At 37.9% G+C, this 17,878-nt stretch overlaps 1 protein-coding gene across 1 annotated transcript; it reads left to right on the top strand.

Moving 5' to 3' along the window:
* The first annotated feature begins 7,602 nt into the window (after positions 1-7,602).
* LOC110697510 (adoMet-dependent rRNA methyltransferase spb1-like) lies at positions 7,603-17,415 on the top strand. The gene is made up of 11 exons (XM_021874870.1): positions 7,603-8,159; positions 9,223-9,270; positions 9,517-9,672; positions 9,792-9,835; positions 10,156-10,315; positions 10,396-10,457; positions 10,878-11,103; positions 14,592-14,681; positions 15,189-15,328; positions 15,818-15,938; positions 16,236-17,415. Exons 1-11 carry the CDS (start codon positions 7,686-7,688, stop codon positions 17,259-17,261), a joined length of 2,547 nt encoding a protein of 848 aa, XP_021730562.1. The 5' UTR covers positions 7,603-7,685; the 3' UTR covers positions 17,262-17,415.
* Positions 17,416-17,878: the final 463 nt, after the last annotated feature.

Here is a 17,878-nt window from a genome sequence, read left to right as displayed (position 1 = left end):
GACGACTCCTCCTCCAAACCCTACTAAAGGGTGGGATGCCGGACGTTTGCAATCAGTTTGATATTTTAACTTTGACAGACATTTGCTACTAATAAGATCTGAGGAGCTTCCAGTATCTATAAGGATTCGGCCAACTCTTTTGTTGGCCACTTTACACTCAATAACGATAGGGTCGTCATGCGGCCCCCTTACCCCTCCTAGATCTTCTTCGGTGATGACAATCTCAGGAAATGAATATTTGGAGGGCCGCTCTTGGTGAACGGAATTTACATCTAACTGCCTGATATTGTCTTTGTTACCCCTAATAGTGGGACCGCCTCCTGCGAAGCCGCCTGCAATGGTGTAGACGACTACATCATCTGTATCAGAGCTGTCGGCCTGTTGACTCTTTTTGGCCGACTGCTTTTTCGAGGAAGTGTTCCCCGTGGATTTCTTGACATAGGAGTCAAGATCGCCTTGCTCAGCCAAGCGGTCCAGATACCGCATAAGACTGATGCATTCGTTGGTGTGATGACCAACATCTTCATGATAATCACAGAATTTTTCTTGGTTCCTGTTGCTTGCAGAACCCTTCATGGGGACCGGCTTCTCAATTGAGATCCGTCCCTTGATTTCCTTTAGCATAGCTTAGCTGTCCTTGCTAAACGCATACTTTGGGGAGTATGATTTGAATTCTTTTTTCTTCTTCTGGGCCGGCTGTTTAGAGGAATCAGCCGCCCAGACCTCTTTCCTTTTCTTCTTATCTTTGTTCGACAACTGTTTCTGTCGCCCTTCTTTTTTGTCGAACCTTTTCCCGTCCGACTGTTTTGTACTGCAAAGATCAGTCGCAACAGAATAAAATTTAACAGTAACAACATTTAAAACAAAAATAACTACCACCAACAATGAATTTGCGCCAACTTCTTCAACCCCCCCCCCCCCCAAAAAAATGTCCAAATTTAGCTTATGTAAAAAATCTTGCAAATTCAAGGGAAATGGATCTGAGCTCACTAGCTTTGTTTTTTAACGTGGAATAATGACAGTTTCTATTAATATTGAGTTGTGATGGCCCGCTACCCGGTAGGGACACATGTGTCCCATACCAAGGGCAAAGAAGTCATTTTGCAAAAAAGACATTGTGGTAAACCAAGATTTTTACTGCTGTCAATTTTTTTGGAAAAGATATCACCACTGTTGTCAATCTGTAATTGTCGCTTTCCTCCATTAACACCACCACCGAAACCAAAGAAAACACCATTATCATCATCATCTTCTTCATCAATTACATGATGGTTTAGATTATTGCACCCATGAAATCAATAGTAGTAGTATACAATCAACAATAAAACGATAACATTTAAATCAAACCCATGAAATTTCTAACAAAACAGAAAGCATATAAACCCAGATTCACAGCTAAATAAAATAACTTTTTAATTATACTAATCAGCCAATAACAGTATACTAATAAAAAATAACAATATAACAATTAACAATAACTGTGTAAAATCAATAATAGTTATGACTGCCAAATAATTTTCGTCGTCGACTTCAACCCCAAACATCCAAAGCTTAGATGAATAATCATCCTACCTGATTTGTATATTATCTACAAAAGCTTGCAAATTCCATGAAAATAGATCAGAGCTTTGCGCTTAATTTCGTTCCACAAGGGAGCTCAACTTTCCCTCGAGATTTTCGATCAATAGCCACCATATTTGGAATCTCCTCCAGATCTCGGGTGAATAGCCACTAGCTATGATGCCATTTTTGAGAACTCCATCTAATCCTCTAGTGTTTTTTTCATGGAGAAATGGTTTACCCAACTATTTACCCCGATTAAGGTGGATTTCCAAATTTAGGTGGAAGTTCTAGCCAAATTCCCCTCTCTGAGCTACCTTCAGCTACACCACCGGCGCCGATCGACTGTTTTTTCACGGGAAGAGCAACAACTAAATGGGGGAAAGTAACTTCTCTCTCCTCCTTTTTTTTTACCCAACCCTTTTTCATTTTACCCCCCCAATTTTATTTTATCTTTTTTTTTAATTTGAAAATATTATTTTTTATTAGGGTATTGGACAGGGGGGCCTATACCTGGTAAGGGGCAATAGTTTCTCATTAATATTAGTTTAATAAGCTTTGTTTATGGACATGGAATAAAAAAAGCAAAAGAGAAAATTAACATATACTATAGCAATTATACTCACTACTCACTAGCCAAATAATAAAGTGAATCGCTAAACATCGCCCGCAAATTACCATATAAAGCCCACAAATATGACTTGGTGTGACCATTATGCCCATTTTCTAAAATTGAAATAATCTCGGTTTAAAAAATGTGGAGCCGTACTGGCTCGCCGGGGGAGACCGGAGGGCAGGCCGGAGATGCGGGGGACGCCGGAGGTACGTCGTCGTCGACGGAAAACGAGGTAAGTCACCGGTCAGAGAGGTAGCTATTGCATTTCTTGGGTCGTCATACAGACATTTCATCCGACTAGACATGTCATCCGATTTTCCAGTGCCACCGATTATACCTCGGTGGTACACCATTCGCACAGCGAGCGTAGAGGGTTGGGATGCGCTATATCATGACCGGATCCACGAATGGAACACCCTAGCTGCATTTTAGTTTTTCATGTTTACATTCTTCCTATGTAATCTTATTTGTACGTTGCTCTTTTAATGAGAACATTAATCTTTTATATTGTATTGCTTACTGCATTCTATATGTTGCATGGGTAAGTTGCGCGGATCCACGAACGGTTATATCAAAATTTAAAAACAGCAATGATAATATGTTTAAGTTGGAAGCTAAAAGAACAATCTAAAATGTTACAAACTTACAACATAATGTCCAATTTAATAAATTAAAACGATAATATTTAAAGTGCTCTATAAATAAAATGACAAAACCATCAGTAATCCCTCCTCGACGACGACTCCCACTGCGCAAGGGTCTGTTCCAGACTATCAACAACAACTCTCACTGTTGCACTCATGCTATCCTTCTCAAGAGAGAGTTTCTGTACGTCCTGCATTATCTTTCCCATCCACTGCATACAACAAAAAATAAAAGATGAAATACAATAACAACATATAAAACTTAATTAAAAGACAACGATAAATATAATATGAGACATACCGCTTCCATGGCAGTAGGCGGTGGCACATAATCATCATCGTTGTGGTCGAGATCTGCGATCAACCTCGGGTGCGAATACCGGTTGAACCATTCCATGTAGTAATGGTCACACATGGGAGGAACCCCAGAGGGCGGCCGCTGCAACTCCGCAGTCCATAAGCGGGCCACCATCGTCCCACGTCCCGGTCATGATATCCGGCCATTGCACGACGTAGTCCCTCGACGATGCAAGTCGGACCGCCTTCATCGGGCATGCCGGGGGAGGAGGGACAACTTGGACAAATCCAAGCTGGCGAAGACAACGCTGGGGCATGTACGCCTCGACGATCTCACGATACTGAATGAGTCCCGTGTACAGGGTCCTGGGTACCCTAACACTAGGGTTCGGGCCGAAAGGCATCCAGTTCACCTGCACATAGTTTTAAAATTTAATAACATGAATATAATATGTGCAAATAATAAAATGTAGAAACAATTTATAAACGTTACCTCTAAGGGGGACAGCCTGTCCAGCAATAACCGTATCGATCGGAGGCAGTCAACGGACTTCTTCTCCGAGCGCGGACTCCACGCACAAGCACGCGGCATCCCCTCATCAATAGGAACCGGGTCACGATGTGGTCGCAATGCAGGAAAGTACTCGTATATCCAGGTATGCAATAGAGTCAGACACCCAGTGATACCTGCCGCGTCAGCCCGACTCGCAAATCCTAGTTGGCGATACAAATACGCCAACGTAGCCGATCCCCAGGAAAACTGGCCTACACTGTCGGGGTCACACGCCTCTACTATGTCGCGTGGCCTGAGCTTGTTTCCGCCGCTCTTATCCGGAAACAAGGTAAATCCGAGGAGTAGAAAAACATAAGCACTCAGCTGTGCGTCGTGCGTCCTACGTGCACTGGGGTACAAACACCGCTGCAACACGGATGCGATCTTCACACCGCCGTGTTCCCAAACACCAAGCGCCTCGGTGTACAGTGCAGCCCTGTCCACCGCCAACAACTCCGCCAGCAAATCTGCCTGATCCGCATCAGCCACAACACAAAGTCGTTTACCCTCAACACGAATCCCCAGAATGGCCTCGACGTCATGTAACATGATCGTCATCTCACCGAACGGAAGGTGGAAAGAGTTTGTATCCGGCTGCCATCGCTCAATGAAAGCCGTGATCAGCGTACTGTCAATCTTATCGTGCATGGTGGCAGGAACGTGATTCACACCAGTGCCCTCCAGTCGCTCGAACATCTCGCTCTCCGCCGGCCAAGCCTCAGCCCATGTACGCAAAAAGCTACAAGTCTTTTCCCCGGTATGACATTTCAACAACCCCGTAACTGAAGGCCTCTCCTGGTCCTCCCAAATACGTGCAACTATGTGTCCTAGAAAGCTAGGAATCACACTCCCGTCAACAGGCCCACCGGGCACCTCACTCCTAACAACCCAAGAATCATTAACGACCCTCGACCGTTTCCTGCTTGCCCCAGATACAGTGGACGCAGATGATGTGCCAGATCTACTAACAAACCTACCACCCCTACCCTTACGCACCTCCACCATATGTGTCTCGTACATGTCATCAACCCTCTGACTGAATGGATCGTAATCATCATACGGTCCACTGCTATCGTCCACATCCTCATCCTCATCCGCGCCCTCCTCCTGCTCCTCCTCTTGGTCACCCTCCTCAGCATCATCATCGTCATCCTCATCCCGACGGTGGATCCGTTCTCTACGAGCCGAGGCCGAAATACCACGGGATCTAACAAGTCTATGCCCCGACCTCTCCACAGAATAGCTTCTACTAAGAAGCTCTACATTCTTCCCCGCACCATGACGACGCAGTGAATTCTACAAAAAATTTAAAAATATATAAACATACAAAAATTATACGAAAAATAGCTACCACTACCCAAATCAAATAAACTAAAAACATACTAACAAATTAACATAATAAAGAAATTAACAAAACACTTAAATAAAAATAATAGAATAAAAAATACACTAAGAAAGGAAATAAAACCAACACATAAGAATATATATAAACATAAATAATTCATTCCCAATTAAAATAAATTAACTAACCAAAAACAATATCAATAATAAAAATTAAAATAAATTAACTAACCAAAAACAATATCAAATGAACAAAAAAATGTACTAACAAATTGAAATTGAGAATAAAAATAAAAATGTACAAATAAAACAAACAAATAATTGTAAACAAAATATAAACATAGAAAAAATATAAACATAGAAAAAATAGTTGTATTTTTAAAATGTACAAATAAAACAAACAAATAATTGTAAACAAAATATAAACATAGAAAAAATACAACAAAATTGATAAAATTTATAAAAATAAACAACAAAATATAAAAACAATTGAAAAAGATATTACACAAAAAAAACAATATTTTAATACAAATATAAAAAAAAAGGTGGGGGGCGCCTTGGCTGGACGCCCAGCCAGCGGTGGTGGCGCCAGCTGCAGACGCCGCAACCAGTGGGCTGACACCTGGGCTGGACGCCATAGCCACGGCTGCGGCGCTTTGAATAAACGCCACAACCGTGGCTATGGCGTCCAGCCCAGGCGCCAGCCTACTGGTTGCGGCGTCTGCAGCTGGCGCCACCACCGCTGGCTGGGCGTCCGGCCAAGGCGCCCCTCCTCCGTCACGGCGGTTTTCCCTTTTTTTTTATTTTTTTTAACAAATTGTACCTTGCCTCCTTGAGACCTCCTTCCCTCCGCCGCCGCCGCCAATTCTTTGCCTTGCCGCCTCGACATTGCTGTTGTTTGAATATTTTTTTTTTTGTGATGTTGAAAGAAGATGAGCGATGAGAGTGTGAGTGATGAGAGTGTGAGTGTTTTTTTTAGGTCAAGGGCAATATTGTCAAATCAAGTGATTTTTGTGGGCTTTATGTGGAGATTTGCGGGCGATGTTTAACAAATCCCAAAAAATAAACAGTATAATCAGTGGCGGTTTTAGAAACTTTTTGTCATAGGTTTGGAGTTGTTGAACATTTATTTCGTATAAGAATGGTTTCAAATAACATAATTCAAAATACATTACAATTGATAATTTGGGTGTGCACATTTGTAATACAAGTCCAAAATAATAATTAAAAAAAAATGCAATTGAACTTGACAAGTCTCCAAAATTTGAAACCCTATAAATCTTAATTGGAAAAAAAAGTTAAATCTTCAATATATTATAATCTTATTACACCGTTAAAGTATTTTGGATGATGAGAAATTGGGGTACTAATAAGTGTGCATAAGCCAAAGAAACATATAGTAAAAACCCTAAAAAAAACAAGAAAGAGAATAGAAAAAAACCTTTTGGATAACTGAAAAAAACAAAAAGAAAAATGACAATGATGTTAGTTAGAGTTAAACCCGGGACCTCAGTTTCAAACTGATGGTCTTCTACCGCTGAGCCACTTTGGAAGTTGTACACATTTGTCTACATTATACTTTAATTATCTATTTTTATAGCAAAGAAAACTAATCAAAAATTTTCAGAGATCGCTCCTTGGGTATAATACTATTATTCAAAAATAAAAAAATAAAAAAAATTGAAAACTACCCTGTATTGTCGCTCCCGGGTAGTGGAAGAACATTTCTCGTGATATCCTCCTCTTAAGAAAGTGTTCAAAATTGAACACTTTCTTATCTCTACTCTTATTTTTCTCATCAAATTGCTGACTTTACCATTGGAGCAGGTATCCCCGGATAATACCCCGGGTTACCTAATTTGAATTGACCGTACATATACCTAATTGGCCGATAAACCTTTACGGATCCCAAGACTCGAGTTTCGGAGCACAGTCGGAATAGTATGTGGTTTTTAGAAGGGAGAAAATCTTGAACGAAATCACAAGCTCATGAACAAATTCACAATTTCATCCATCACAATAGGCTTATTTAGTGTCATTTTAATTAACAATAATCTAAGAATAAAATACAAAATACGAGAGCAAATTAGAAACAATCAAGAAGAAGAGAACCTTGAAGGCGACATTGAAAAAAGCGGGAATTCGAGTGTGGGGTAGTGGAAAAGGAGCTGTGTCCAGTTAATTCCCCAAATAAATTTATAATCGTTTTTTCAAGTATTTATAGAGGGATACTTGCGTCTTTTCATGTACTAGTTGAGGGGTATATGTGTAATTTTTTCACCAAACAGTAAATACAAGTTGCAAACAGTAATTGACAATTCACCAAAAATGTTGAATAAATCATCACACTTTTTCAATATTTACATTAATGTCTCTAGATTAACAAAATTTCGTTTCGTTAATGTGAGACATAAACTTGTATTTCGAACTCCTTGTATTTCCCGTAGGAAAAGGAGGAGAAGGGTAATGAGATATGAACCCCTCGTGAGGGGTAATAAAGAGAAAGGGGCAGAACTGTATTTCCACGCGTGAGGGGTATATACGGAAAGTCACTATAATTCCACGAAGATGTATTTGCTGATTGTGATATGAACCCCTCTTAAACCCTAATAATTCTCGCTCTCTCGCTCTCTTCTTCTTCCTCCCACTGCCTTTTCCTTGACTCTCTGCTACAATGGGGAAAGTAAAAGGAAAGCATAGATTAGACAAATTCTACCACTTAGCCAAAGAACAAGGTTACAGATCACGAGCAGCCTTCAAGCTAATCCAACTCGACGCTAAGTACTCTCTTCTTAATGCTTCTCGCTCAGTCCTCGACCTTTGTGCCGCACCAGGTGGTTGGATGCAAGTCGCCGTCAATCGTGTCCCTGTTGGTTCCCTCGTTGTCGGCATTGACCTCTTTCCGATTCGCCCCATTCGTGGTTGTATCTCCGTTGAAGAAGACATTACCAAACCCAAGTGTCGCTCGACTATCAAGAAACTGCTTGCTGAAAATGGGTTTAAGGCGTTTGATCTTGTGCTTCATGATGGTTCCCCTAATGTTGGTGGTGCTTGGGCTCAGGAAGCTACTAGTCAGAATGCTTTGGTTATTGATTCGGTTAAGCTTGCTACTGAGTTCTTGGCTCCAAAGGGTACTTTTGTTACTAAGGTTTGCTTCTTTTGTAATTCCCGTAATCTTGTTAGCTGACCCCAAATCATTTTCGGGCTAAAAAATTTGAATAGTTTGTTAAGTTGTTATGGCTTGAATTTTATACGTTTACTAGGTTAATCGCGTGTGATGCACGGTTTTTATAATAAGAATTGAATTATAAACTTTTAACACATATTAAAATAAAATAACTACTTCCTCCGTTTTCCTAATTAATTTTTGATTAAATATGAATATACAATTTTCAAAAGTGCATAATTTTCATATTTAATTAGGAAATTTCAATTAAATTATATTATTAACTATTGTTAACAAATCATAAATAACTAAATAACATAATATCTAATTACTTATCCAGTTGCAAGTATAATAAAAATGGAGGAAGTGTGTGCTTAGAAAACATACTTTTTGTTAAGTTTTGATTGATATAATTTTACTACTGATAAAAAGTAGTTATGGTTTGAATTTTATAGCTTAATTTGCTCGTTTACCTCTTTTCTAATCACTTGTCCAAATAACGTGACTAAAAGATGTGATGCAAGATGAGGAAGTATTTGTTTATCAATAAAAACATAATTGTTGTCTTGTGACTTTTGATTGAATTTTTTGAGGAACCCATTGTAAATTAGTGCCTAGTTGAATAACGGATTTTAAAACTTATATGGAATGACCTTCTGAATAGCTCAATTTATTATGTTTCTTCATTGTTTGTGGAAGTACTCCAACAGCTGCTTCAGTTGGTTATTTGTTTGAAGCCTTAGTAGTCAACTGTAAAATTGGGGGGATCTATATGTTCCTTAATGTCGTATGCGCTCCTGAAATCGCAATCGCCAATCTAGAGACATAATATTTGCTGATTTCCAAGAACCAAGGATCTTAACAATCTGTGTGAAAATTTTATGTCCCTGCATTTTATAAACATTGATAGTTGATCTTAATGTGTAATGTGTAATGGACTGTTATCAGAGTTTCATTTGTTTGTTCTTCGGTTATAATTACTTCAAGAGTTGAGCTGGTTTTTTGGACAAATCATCTCATTAACCATATATCTTTGTCATTTCAGGTTTTCAGGTCACAGGATTACAATGCCGTGCACTACTGTCTTAGGCAGGTACTGCACCTTCTTTCTAATGTGCTGTGAAACATGTTTCTTAGGGCAGAGCCAGAGTTTCCGATTCTAAATTTCATAATGACCTATATTTTGTAGCACAAACAATATGCTTTGCAGTTCTTAGAACTTTTTGTGCTTTAATTTGGGATACTAAAGCTAGTTTTCCATCTCCTATCTGATTAATTGCATTGTGATTTGCCTTCTTTTCATTAATCCAACCTCTCTTAATGAATCATTGTTTTTCAGTTATTTGAAAAGGTGGAGGTAACTAAACCTGTTGCCAGTCGTTCGACATCTGCAGAAATTTATGTTATTGGTCTTAAGTACAAGGCTCCAGCAAAAATTGACCCTCGCCTTCTAGATATCAAGCATTTATTTCAGGGAGCTATTGAACCATCAAAGGTATTTTGAACTAGACATTGGATAGGACATATCCTTTAGTTATTCCTTGCGTGTTATTGGAAGTGGCCATTTTTTTAATTGTCCTAAATCTTTATTATTTTGACCTGAATTCAATACAGGCATATGATATATTCGAACCAAAGCAAAAGAGAAATCGTGAGGGGTAAGTTTTACGCTTTAATTCTTTATTCTTTGATAAAGACCTATGTATTTCCTGATATCTGATTACTTGCCTGCATGTCTAGGTTATCTATACTGTGTTAGCCAATATGTTGTTCCATGTTCAGTTTTTACCGAGTAAGAATATCTGTATGTTTTCTGCATCTCTGCTGCCCTGAAATCTTCCTAACAATGATGTTTGTATTACCCTGCTGCAAAAAACTGGGACTTGTTTATAGAAGGAAATAGATGTGCTTAGCAATAAATGCTGCTGTGTTCATGTTTGTTCGGTTGTTTTTGATTGTTGATAAATGGTACTTTTAGGTATGATGATGATGTCTCCCTAGTGAGAAAGGTCTTCCCTGCTGCTGAATTTGTGTGGTCATCAGATGACCCTGTTGAAACTCTTGGCAAAGTAACATCCATCAGCTTTGGTGATGATTCTAGTTTGCCTTTGAAGGAGCATCCTTTGACGACTGAGGAGGTGATTTTCTGTAGTATCTATTTTTTCACATTTGTCCTGCTATAATTATCTTACCTCTATTAGTTTTGAATCTTTGACAGGTTATAACCCTATGTGAAGACCTACGTGTTTTGGGGAAGCAAGATTTCAAGCAGCTTTTAAAGTAAGTTTATTTATTATTTATCCCCATTTTATTTTAATTTTGAGTTGTCTCTTTTTTTTTTTTTTATTTTTTTTTTTTTTTTTTGGTGACCATGAAAAAAAATTGAGTTCCATGTCTTATATATATGACTAGAACATGCATATAAATTTGTTGGTTTATCCTGACATTGATGTTCAGAGAATGAACATGGCTTATATTACATAATAGTGGTTCTTAATATCTCCTTTAACAGAATATTGTTTTGAGGAACACATATATGGCATAGTGGCCTACCCAATTTCAAGCTTTCAGATGATTTGTAACCTTTGTTGGTTTTTACAACTATGGTTGCATGTTCCGTTTTCATCTTGGATTATAATGATCATTTGCATTAATTTTCCTTTTTCTTCTCTCATTAAATGTGTTCTAATTTTACTAAAGATGGAGGATAAATATTCGGAAGGCTCTTTCTCCAATTGGGAAAACCACTTTTACTGTCGTAAACATTGATCAGGAGAACAAGAATGTGGATAAAGAGGAGGATGAGGATGGAGATGAGGATGGGAACGAGGATGAGAAAGTTCTCAATGAAATGGAGCAGTTAACACATGATGTAGAGAGAAAAAAGAAACGTGAAAAGAAAATTCTTGCAAAGAGGCGGGCTAAGGTAATTTTTTTTTTTTTTTTTTTTTTTTAATCAAAGATAAGTAAATTTCATATTCTATAATGTAGCTTTTCTAGCTAATCCAGACCTCCGGGTATCAGAAGTTAATTACATGTTTCTGGCTGTGCATTAAATAGGTATTAAAGATCCTCAACTGAAAGATTTTTGATATTGTTATCTGCAATGGGCTTGTCGGTTATCCAATAAACATGGCTTTGCTACATCTTTAATACTTAACACTGTTACCTACACCCGAAGCTGAAGTCAAATTTTATGCTTGCTCCATTCTAATTTAATTGTAACTTTTGTATTTTGATACATTTCTTTTTAGTCGCAACCTTTCTATATTTAACATCTTTACCCACATAACTTTACCAAACTACCATTATTCATTCAATTTTTACTTTATAAAAAAAATGTCCCACTCACTTAAATTACCCAAACCCATTACCTAACACACTAATTAACACTAACCTTTCCCATTATTTTCCTAATGAATCATATCAGAATGCATCAATTTCCCCCCAAAAGTTATTTTATGGTGAGTACTTTTTGACAGGGGGAATGTTCTATATTTTAGATTATATAAGACGTCACATGCAGTAAAAACAATGTAATATACTTTGCTGTTGGTTTAGCAAACTAGGCAAATACTGTGCCCCAATCATTGTACTACCTCCATTACATATTATGTGCAACAAAAGGGTATTATTTGTAAGACATAAAATATTCCTTTGTTGTACATAATAAGAAACGGAGGTAGTATTTAAAGTGTACCTGACTTGTACCGTGGGCCTTAGTGCTTATTTGCGGGTTAGGCCAAAAGATTTCAAAGAGGCGTAAAAAAGTGCTCTGGCACCAAGGGGCACATTAACATTTTTTTTTTGTATGATATGCACCTCACTTCAATTTTTGGCACACCTTATGCTTTAGATTTGTACCTAGGCTCTTCAGCCTTTTCTGCCTTATTGTGCTTTGAGGTATTTGTTTTATTTTTTACTGTTCGGTAATATGAGCCTTGAGCTTGTAGTACCTGTGCTTATGGACATACTTTATAATCCATAAAAAAAAAGGGGATATTATGCTCATAATTTTATTAGTAGCTCTTGATTGATGAAGACTGTGGTGTCGTAAACAATGTTTTGTCCACTGTTGTGACTGTTGTTGGACCTTTTAACTTTGTGAGGATTTATTATTGGGATTAGCAATGTAACCTTGAGTCAGGTCTCACAATGAAACAGGGGGTGGAGTTACCAATTGCTGTCTATTTGTTTTAAGAGAATGAAGCCTTTGCATTTTTATGGGAAAAAGGTTTTACTTGCTGGCTTGTTTCTATGTAATGCCCTTGTTAAATATCTTATATTTTCTAAAGGTCCCTTGTATTAACGATCTTGGTTCTTATAAAAGAAAAGGATCTCTAATGATGTTTTGTTGATGTGGTCCGTTTTGGCTGTTCATGTTGGGTCTATCCGTTGTTTTAAATACAGGGGTGTAAATGAGATGATACGTTCGTGAAATACTCTCGAACGAGCTCGGTCAAAACTTGTTTGTTAAGCTAACAAACGGGCTTAAACAAAAATTTTAAGCTCGTAAAATAGATGAACAAAGCTCGAACATCATGTTCGACTCGGTAATGTTCATGAATAGCTCGTTTAAGTCCATTTGTTAGTTTTTACTTGCCCAATTAAAACTCGAACAATTTATATATCTTTGATTCATACATACTAATTATTTCATCATGTAAAGGAATGAAAACTCTGTCATTATCTTTTTCTATGGAAAGAATATAAACATGTTATATAAAATTACATGGATGTGTTAAAATTTGAAAGAAACATATTTTTTTAATGAAAAATTAGGGTTTGTTTATTTTATCAAGCATGATTTAAACCCGTTCAAGCTCGAACTTAAACTCGAAATGCAAACGAGTACGTTCGTGAACAAAGCTCGAACAAGCCAAATTCTTATCGAGCCCAACTCGAACAAGATTTTTACAAGCTCGAGATGGTTCGAACACGAATTTTTTCTTATCAAGCTTAGTTCGAACAGACTTAAACTCGGTTCAACTCAGATCGTTTGCAGCCCTATTTAAACATTATATGTGCATCACAACTAAATGTGCCTGTGTTGTATTCTCTCAAACAAATTTGACTTTCTTACATTTAACAAATATCACTCATCTATCTCCTATAGGGGTGTCAATTCGGATGATCGGATCAGGTCTGATAAGGCCGGGTCGGGTCGGGTCGGGTCGGATCGGGTCAATTTTGAAAGTTAAGTCATACTAAATTGTTATGTACACGCGAGTCTAAATCTGAATCGGATGTTTTTCTGATTGGGTCGAGTAGGGTGTGCTTTTGACACTTCTAATCTCCTATATGATATACTTATTAAATTTTTTTTAAAAAAAAATCTCAGTATCCCCACTCACATTTAGCTTCCATTAAATTTACATTTTGATAATCAGTCTCTACATGTCTAGAAATTATGTTTGTGTATTTTATGATGTTTTGTGGATTTTCTACTATAGACGGCTCATGGATTTTAAGTTAATGTACTACCTCCGTTAACAGTTATTTGCAACAAAGGGGGTCTGCGCGGACTCCAAGGCAAAAGTTTTAAATCGTGATTATTGAAAAATAAGGCTATGTGGTTAAGTATAATCCAACCTGAACAAAAAAAATAAAAACAATTAAACAAAAATCAGAACCACCGAAACCAAACCCACTAAACCAGAACCACCACCAAAACCACCGGAAACAACCACCACTGAAACCCATAACCTAAAAACACCACCAAATCCACCGAAACCCAACCACCAACCCAGCAGAAATCACCACGATTCTAAACCAAACCACTAACCCAACCCAGCCAAAATCACCATAAACCAAATCCCAACGGACCACCACCACGAAGAACCACCACAAACCAAAACCCAAAACCACCACGAACCAAAACCACTAGAAACCACCACGAATCTAAGAAAAACAAAACCACCAAGAAACCCCAAAATCGAGTACCAAGAACCACCGAAAATCACCACGAACCACCTCCACAAATCTGCAAATCCACCCAAAAGCCACCAATTCCAACCACGAATCAAGCAAACCACCCACAAATTACTAGATCTAAAACCCACTAGAAGGATGGATTGGAATTTGAAGAGAGATGAAGAAGATGAATTGAGAGATGAAGAGGAGAGAGAAAGATAATGGGAGAAGATTAATCTGATTATTAGAGTGGGAAGGGTTAGATTATTAATTTAGATTAAGGTTATAATGTTTTGTAATTATGTGTAGTATTATGTGTTAATAATATTTAAGTGAGGGTATTTTGGTCAATTTAACAAAAAAAGTTACTAAAACAAGAAAGAAATAAGATTGTTGCAAATAATAGTTAGCACCCTTTTTTGGTAAATGTTGCAAATAACCGTTAACGGAGGTAGTATTATGTAATAAGATTTTCTCTGATGATGTGGTTTGTTGGATCAGGATAAAGCACGAAAAGCAACAGGAATGCAAATAGATGCTCTACAAGATGGTTATGTTGACAATGAATTGTTTTCTCTTGCTTCTATCAAGGTTAGTCATTATAAGCTGCTATTTTACTTGAATTGTGGATTCCAAAATGTAGTTTGGATACTTGTTTCTTATTCTTTTCAATTTCTCGGGAAGCTGGCATGCGGAAGAGAGGGAGGGGGAGGGGGGAGGGGCAGCATTTATTGAAGGGGCTTTATGAAGAATCTATTTCTTTGAGCTTTGGACTTGTTTTTTCAACTCTCTTTGCTGCCTGTTGCTCTAATCTCATTGACGCTTTACTGAAGAGGGGAGGTTTATTGAAGGGACTTAATGAAGAATCAATTTTTTTTAAGATTGAAGTTGTTAATTCAGATCTTGGACTTGTCTTTTCAACTCTTTTTGCTCGTTGTTGCTTTTAAAGTTGGAGCAGTATTTAGTTGAATTGATTGAAGTTGCTAACATTGTGGTCATGGGAAACTAATTCTGTAAAATTCTGAGATAGCTGTACTGCACCTTGAGCTATATGCTCCTTTATTACCTATGTTTTAATTTGCTTTTGCTTTCATTCAGGGTAAGGACGACTTAGCAACTATTGATACCACAGTAGATGTTGAAGGTGATGAATTGGCTGGTAGTGATGATGATGCAGACAATGAAGCTGATGAGGATAGTGAATCTAGTGACTTGGATTCTGATGAGGAGCGTTCAAGGTTGGTCCTTTTTTTAGTTTATTTCTGAATGGCTTTTGGTGCTCCCATGCTATGTTACTCAGACTCGGGTACCTATGTCTGACACGGGTACGAGTCCAAGTGTCCGACTCGGCTATTTTGTGAAAAATTTCTATGATTTTGAACTAAAATGAAGTGTCAAGTGTCATACCCATGTCCCTGTGTCCAGGGTCCGACATGGGGACTTGAGGTAAAATGAAGAGTCCGAGTCACATAGTGTCCCATGTAATGATTTGGTTATTCTCTTTGTTTTTGCAAGTGTAACACTTTGATCGGCACATAATTTTGTGCAATTTAATTGCCTTTAATATAATAATACGTAAGGTAATTGGGTGTTAATAACTCATAAAATAATTAATGTGAGGAGAAAAATTACTTAAAAAGTAGTTGTGGGTATGTCTAAAAAAAAAACGGGGGGAGTATGCAATCTTGTTACTACCTCACTAAGTTGTACTCCTATGATTGTCCCAGGTATGATGAACAACTAGATAAGGTTCTTGATGAAGCCTATGAACGTTTCTTGGCCAAAAATGATGGAAGCACAAAGCAGAGGAATCGTGCAAAGGAAGCATACTCTGACATGCTCACTGTGGTAAGGATCTTCTATCGGAATTGGAACTGACGGGCTTTCCGCTTGTTTTTATCGTCAATGTAGTTTGTTATAGCTTCCTTGAAATGCTGTGACTGTTAAAACTATCTTCTGATGTTCCTTTTCTGCAAATCATTAGTTCATTTTTTGGCAACATAATTTATCTGTATTAGGTGGTGAACGAGGGGTGCTTTCTGCGATGTTCCTTTTTGCAGTTGATACCAAAATTTTGTTGCTTGGCTTGTGTGAGTTCATTTAATACCTGATTGACCTAAGATATCTGTACAATTGTTTGTGCAGGGTAGTGATGATGATAATAATGACGTAGATCAGCCAGATGACGATTCTGACAATGGTCAGGTTGATAAGGAAGCGAATCCTCTTGTGGTTCCTATTGATGAAGATAGAGAACTAACCCAAGAGGAAATCAAAAACAGGTGGTATAGTCAAGACATTTTCACTGAAGCTGTAGAGGGGGGAGATCTAGGCAAGGATAGTAGTGATGAGGATGAGTTGCAGATAGCTGTACAAAAGAAGAAAATTGCCCTCAGAAACAAAGCTAAAGATGGGTCAAAGCCTCATTCTTTGGGCTCAGAAGCACCAAAAAATAGGGCTGCAAAGATACAAGATTTAGAGGTTGTTCCGGCTCCTGTTACTGATTCAAGCAGTAGCTCAGATGATGAATCTGAGGACTATGATACTGACACAAAGTGTGAGGTGTTGGCTGCTGCAAAGAAGATGCTTAGGAAGAGAAAAAGAGACGAGATTTTGGATGATGGTTACAACAAACGTACATTTGACGATCAAGGCTTGCCTAGCTGGTTTGCTGAAGATGAAAAGAGGCATAACCAACCATTGAAACCTGTCACCAAGGAGGAGATAGATGCTGAAAAGGCTCGATTCAAAGAGATCAATGCACGTCCTGCTAAGAAGGTTGCAGAAGCCAAAGCTAGAAAAAAGAGGGCTGTAATGAGGACCATGGAGAAGGTACGAAAGAAGGCTAACACTATCGCCGACCAGAATGATCTTCCTGATCGTTCAAAGTCACGGATGATTAATCAACTCTACAAGAAAGCAGTGACACCCAGAAAGCCTAAGAAGGAATTAGTTGTGGCTAAAAAGGGGGTCCAGGTTAGGGCAGGGAAAGGAAAACTTCTTGTGGATAGGAGGATGAAGAGCGATGCAAGACAGCAGGGAATGAACAAGCAAAGTAAGAAAGGTTCAGGCAAGGGCAAGGGAGCAGGCAAGGGCTCCGTGAAAGGTAAGGGCAAGGGCAAGGGCTCTATGAAAGGCTCGAGTAGGAGTGGCGTTAAGGGTAAAATGTGAGCTATATGGGGTTGTGGAACATTGTTTCTAAGGTTTTGACAATTTTGACCTAGATTTGAACTCCCTTCTAGAAAGTAATTTCTTTTGTATTGAGACGTTGAGTGCACTAGTGATATACGAAGTATTTAGTGCTTATATGAGTTCCAATTTGTCACATGAATATCATGCCGCTTAAACAGATTTTTCCCCTATATTTTCCATATATGTTTTGAATAGGTTTTAATAAAGGAAAATGCTATACATAGCCCTTAGACCATCATCACTCATGGTATAAAAATTTATACCGTCCCTCTCTCTCTACCACTTTCTCACTCCTCTACATCATCTATACCACACTACAATATACTTTTTTCAAAAATAATTGCACCCATGGTATAAAAAGAGTCCACCACTACACTTTCTCTCTCCTATTTTTATTAATAATACATTTAATTTAATTATAATTATATTTCATTTTATTATTGGAAATAACTAATTAATGTTTGTAAAGTTAATTAAATAAAATAAGCAATTCACGTACGAAAAAATATATAAAACTATGCCAATATGGGTGTTTATGTGTTTATGGATGTTTAACTTTATAATTTTTTCTTAAAATGCAATTGAAAAAAAAAAAG

Source organism: Chenopodium quinoa, unplaced genomic scaffold (assembly GCF_001683475.1).
Source record: "Chenopodium quinoa cultivar QQ74 unplaced genomic scaffold, ASM168347v1, whole genome shotgun sequence".
NCBI lineage: Eukaryota > Viridiplantae > Streptophyta > Magnoliopsida > Caryophyllales > Amaranthaceae > Chenopodium > Chenopodium quinoa.
The sequence above is the reverse complement of the archived record's forward strand: the minus strand, read 5'-3'. Positions and strand labels throughout refer to the sequence as shown.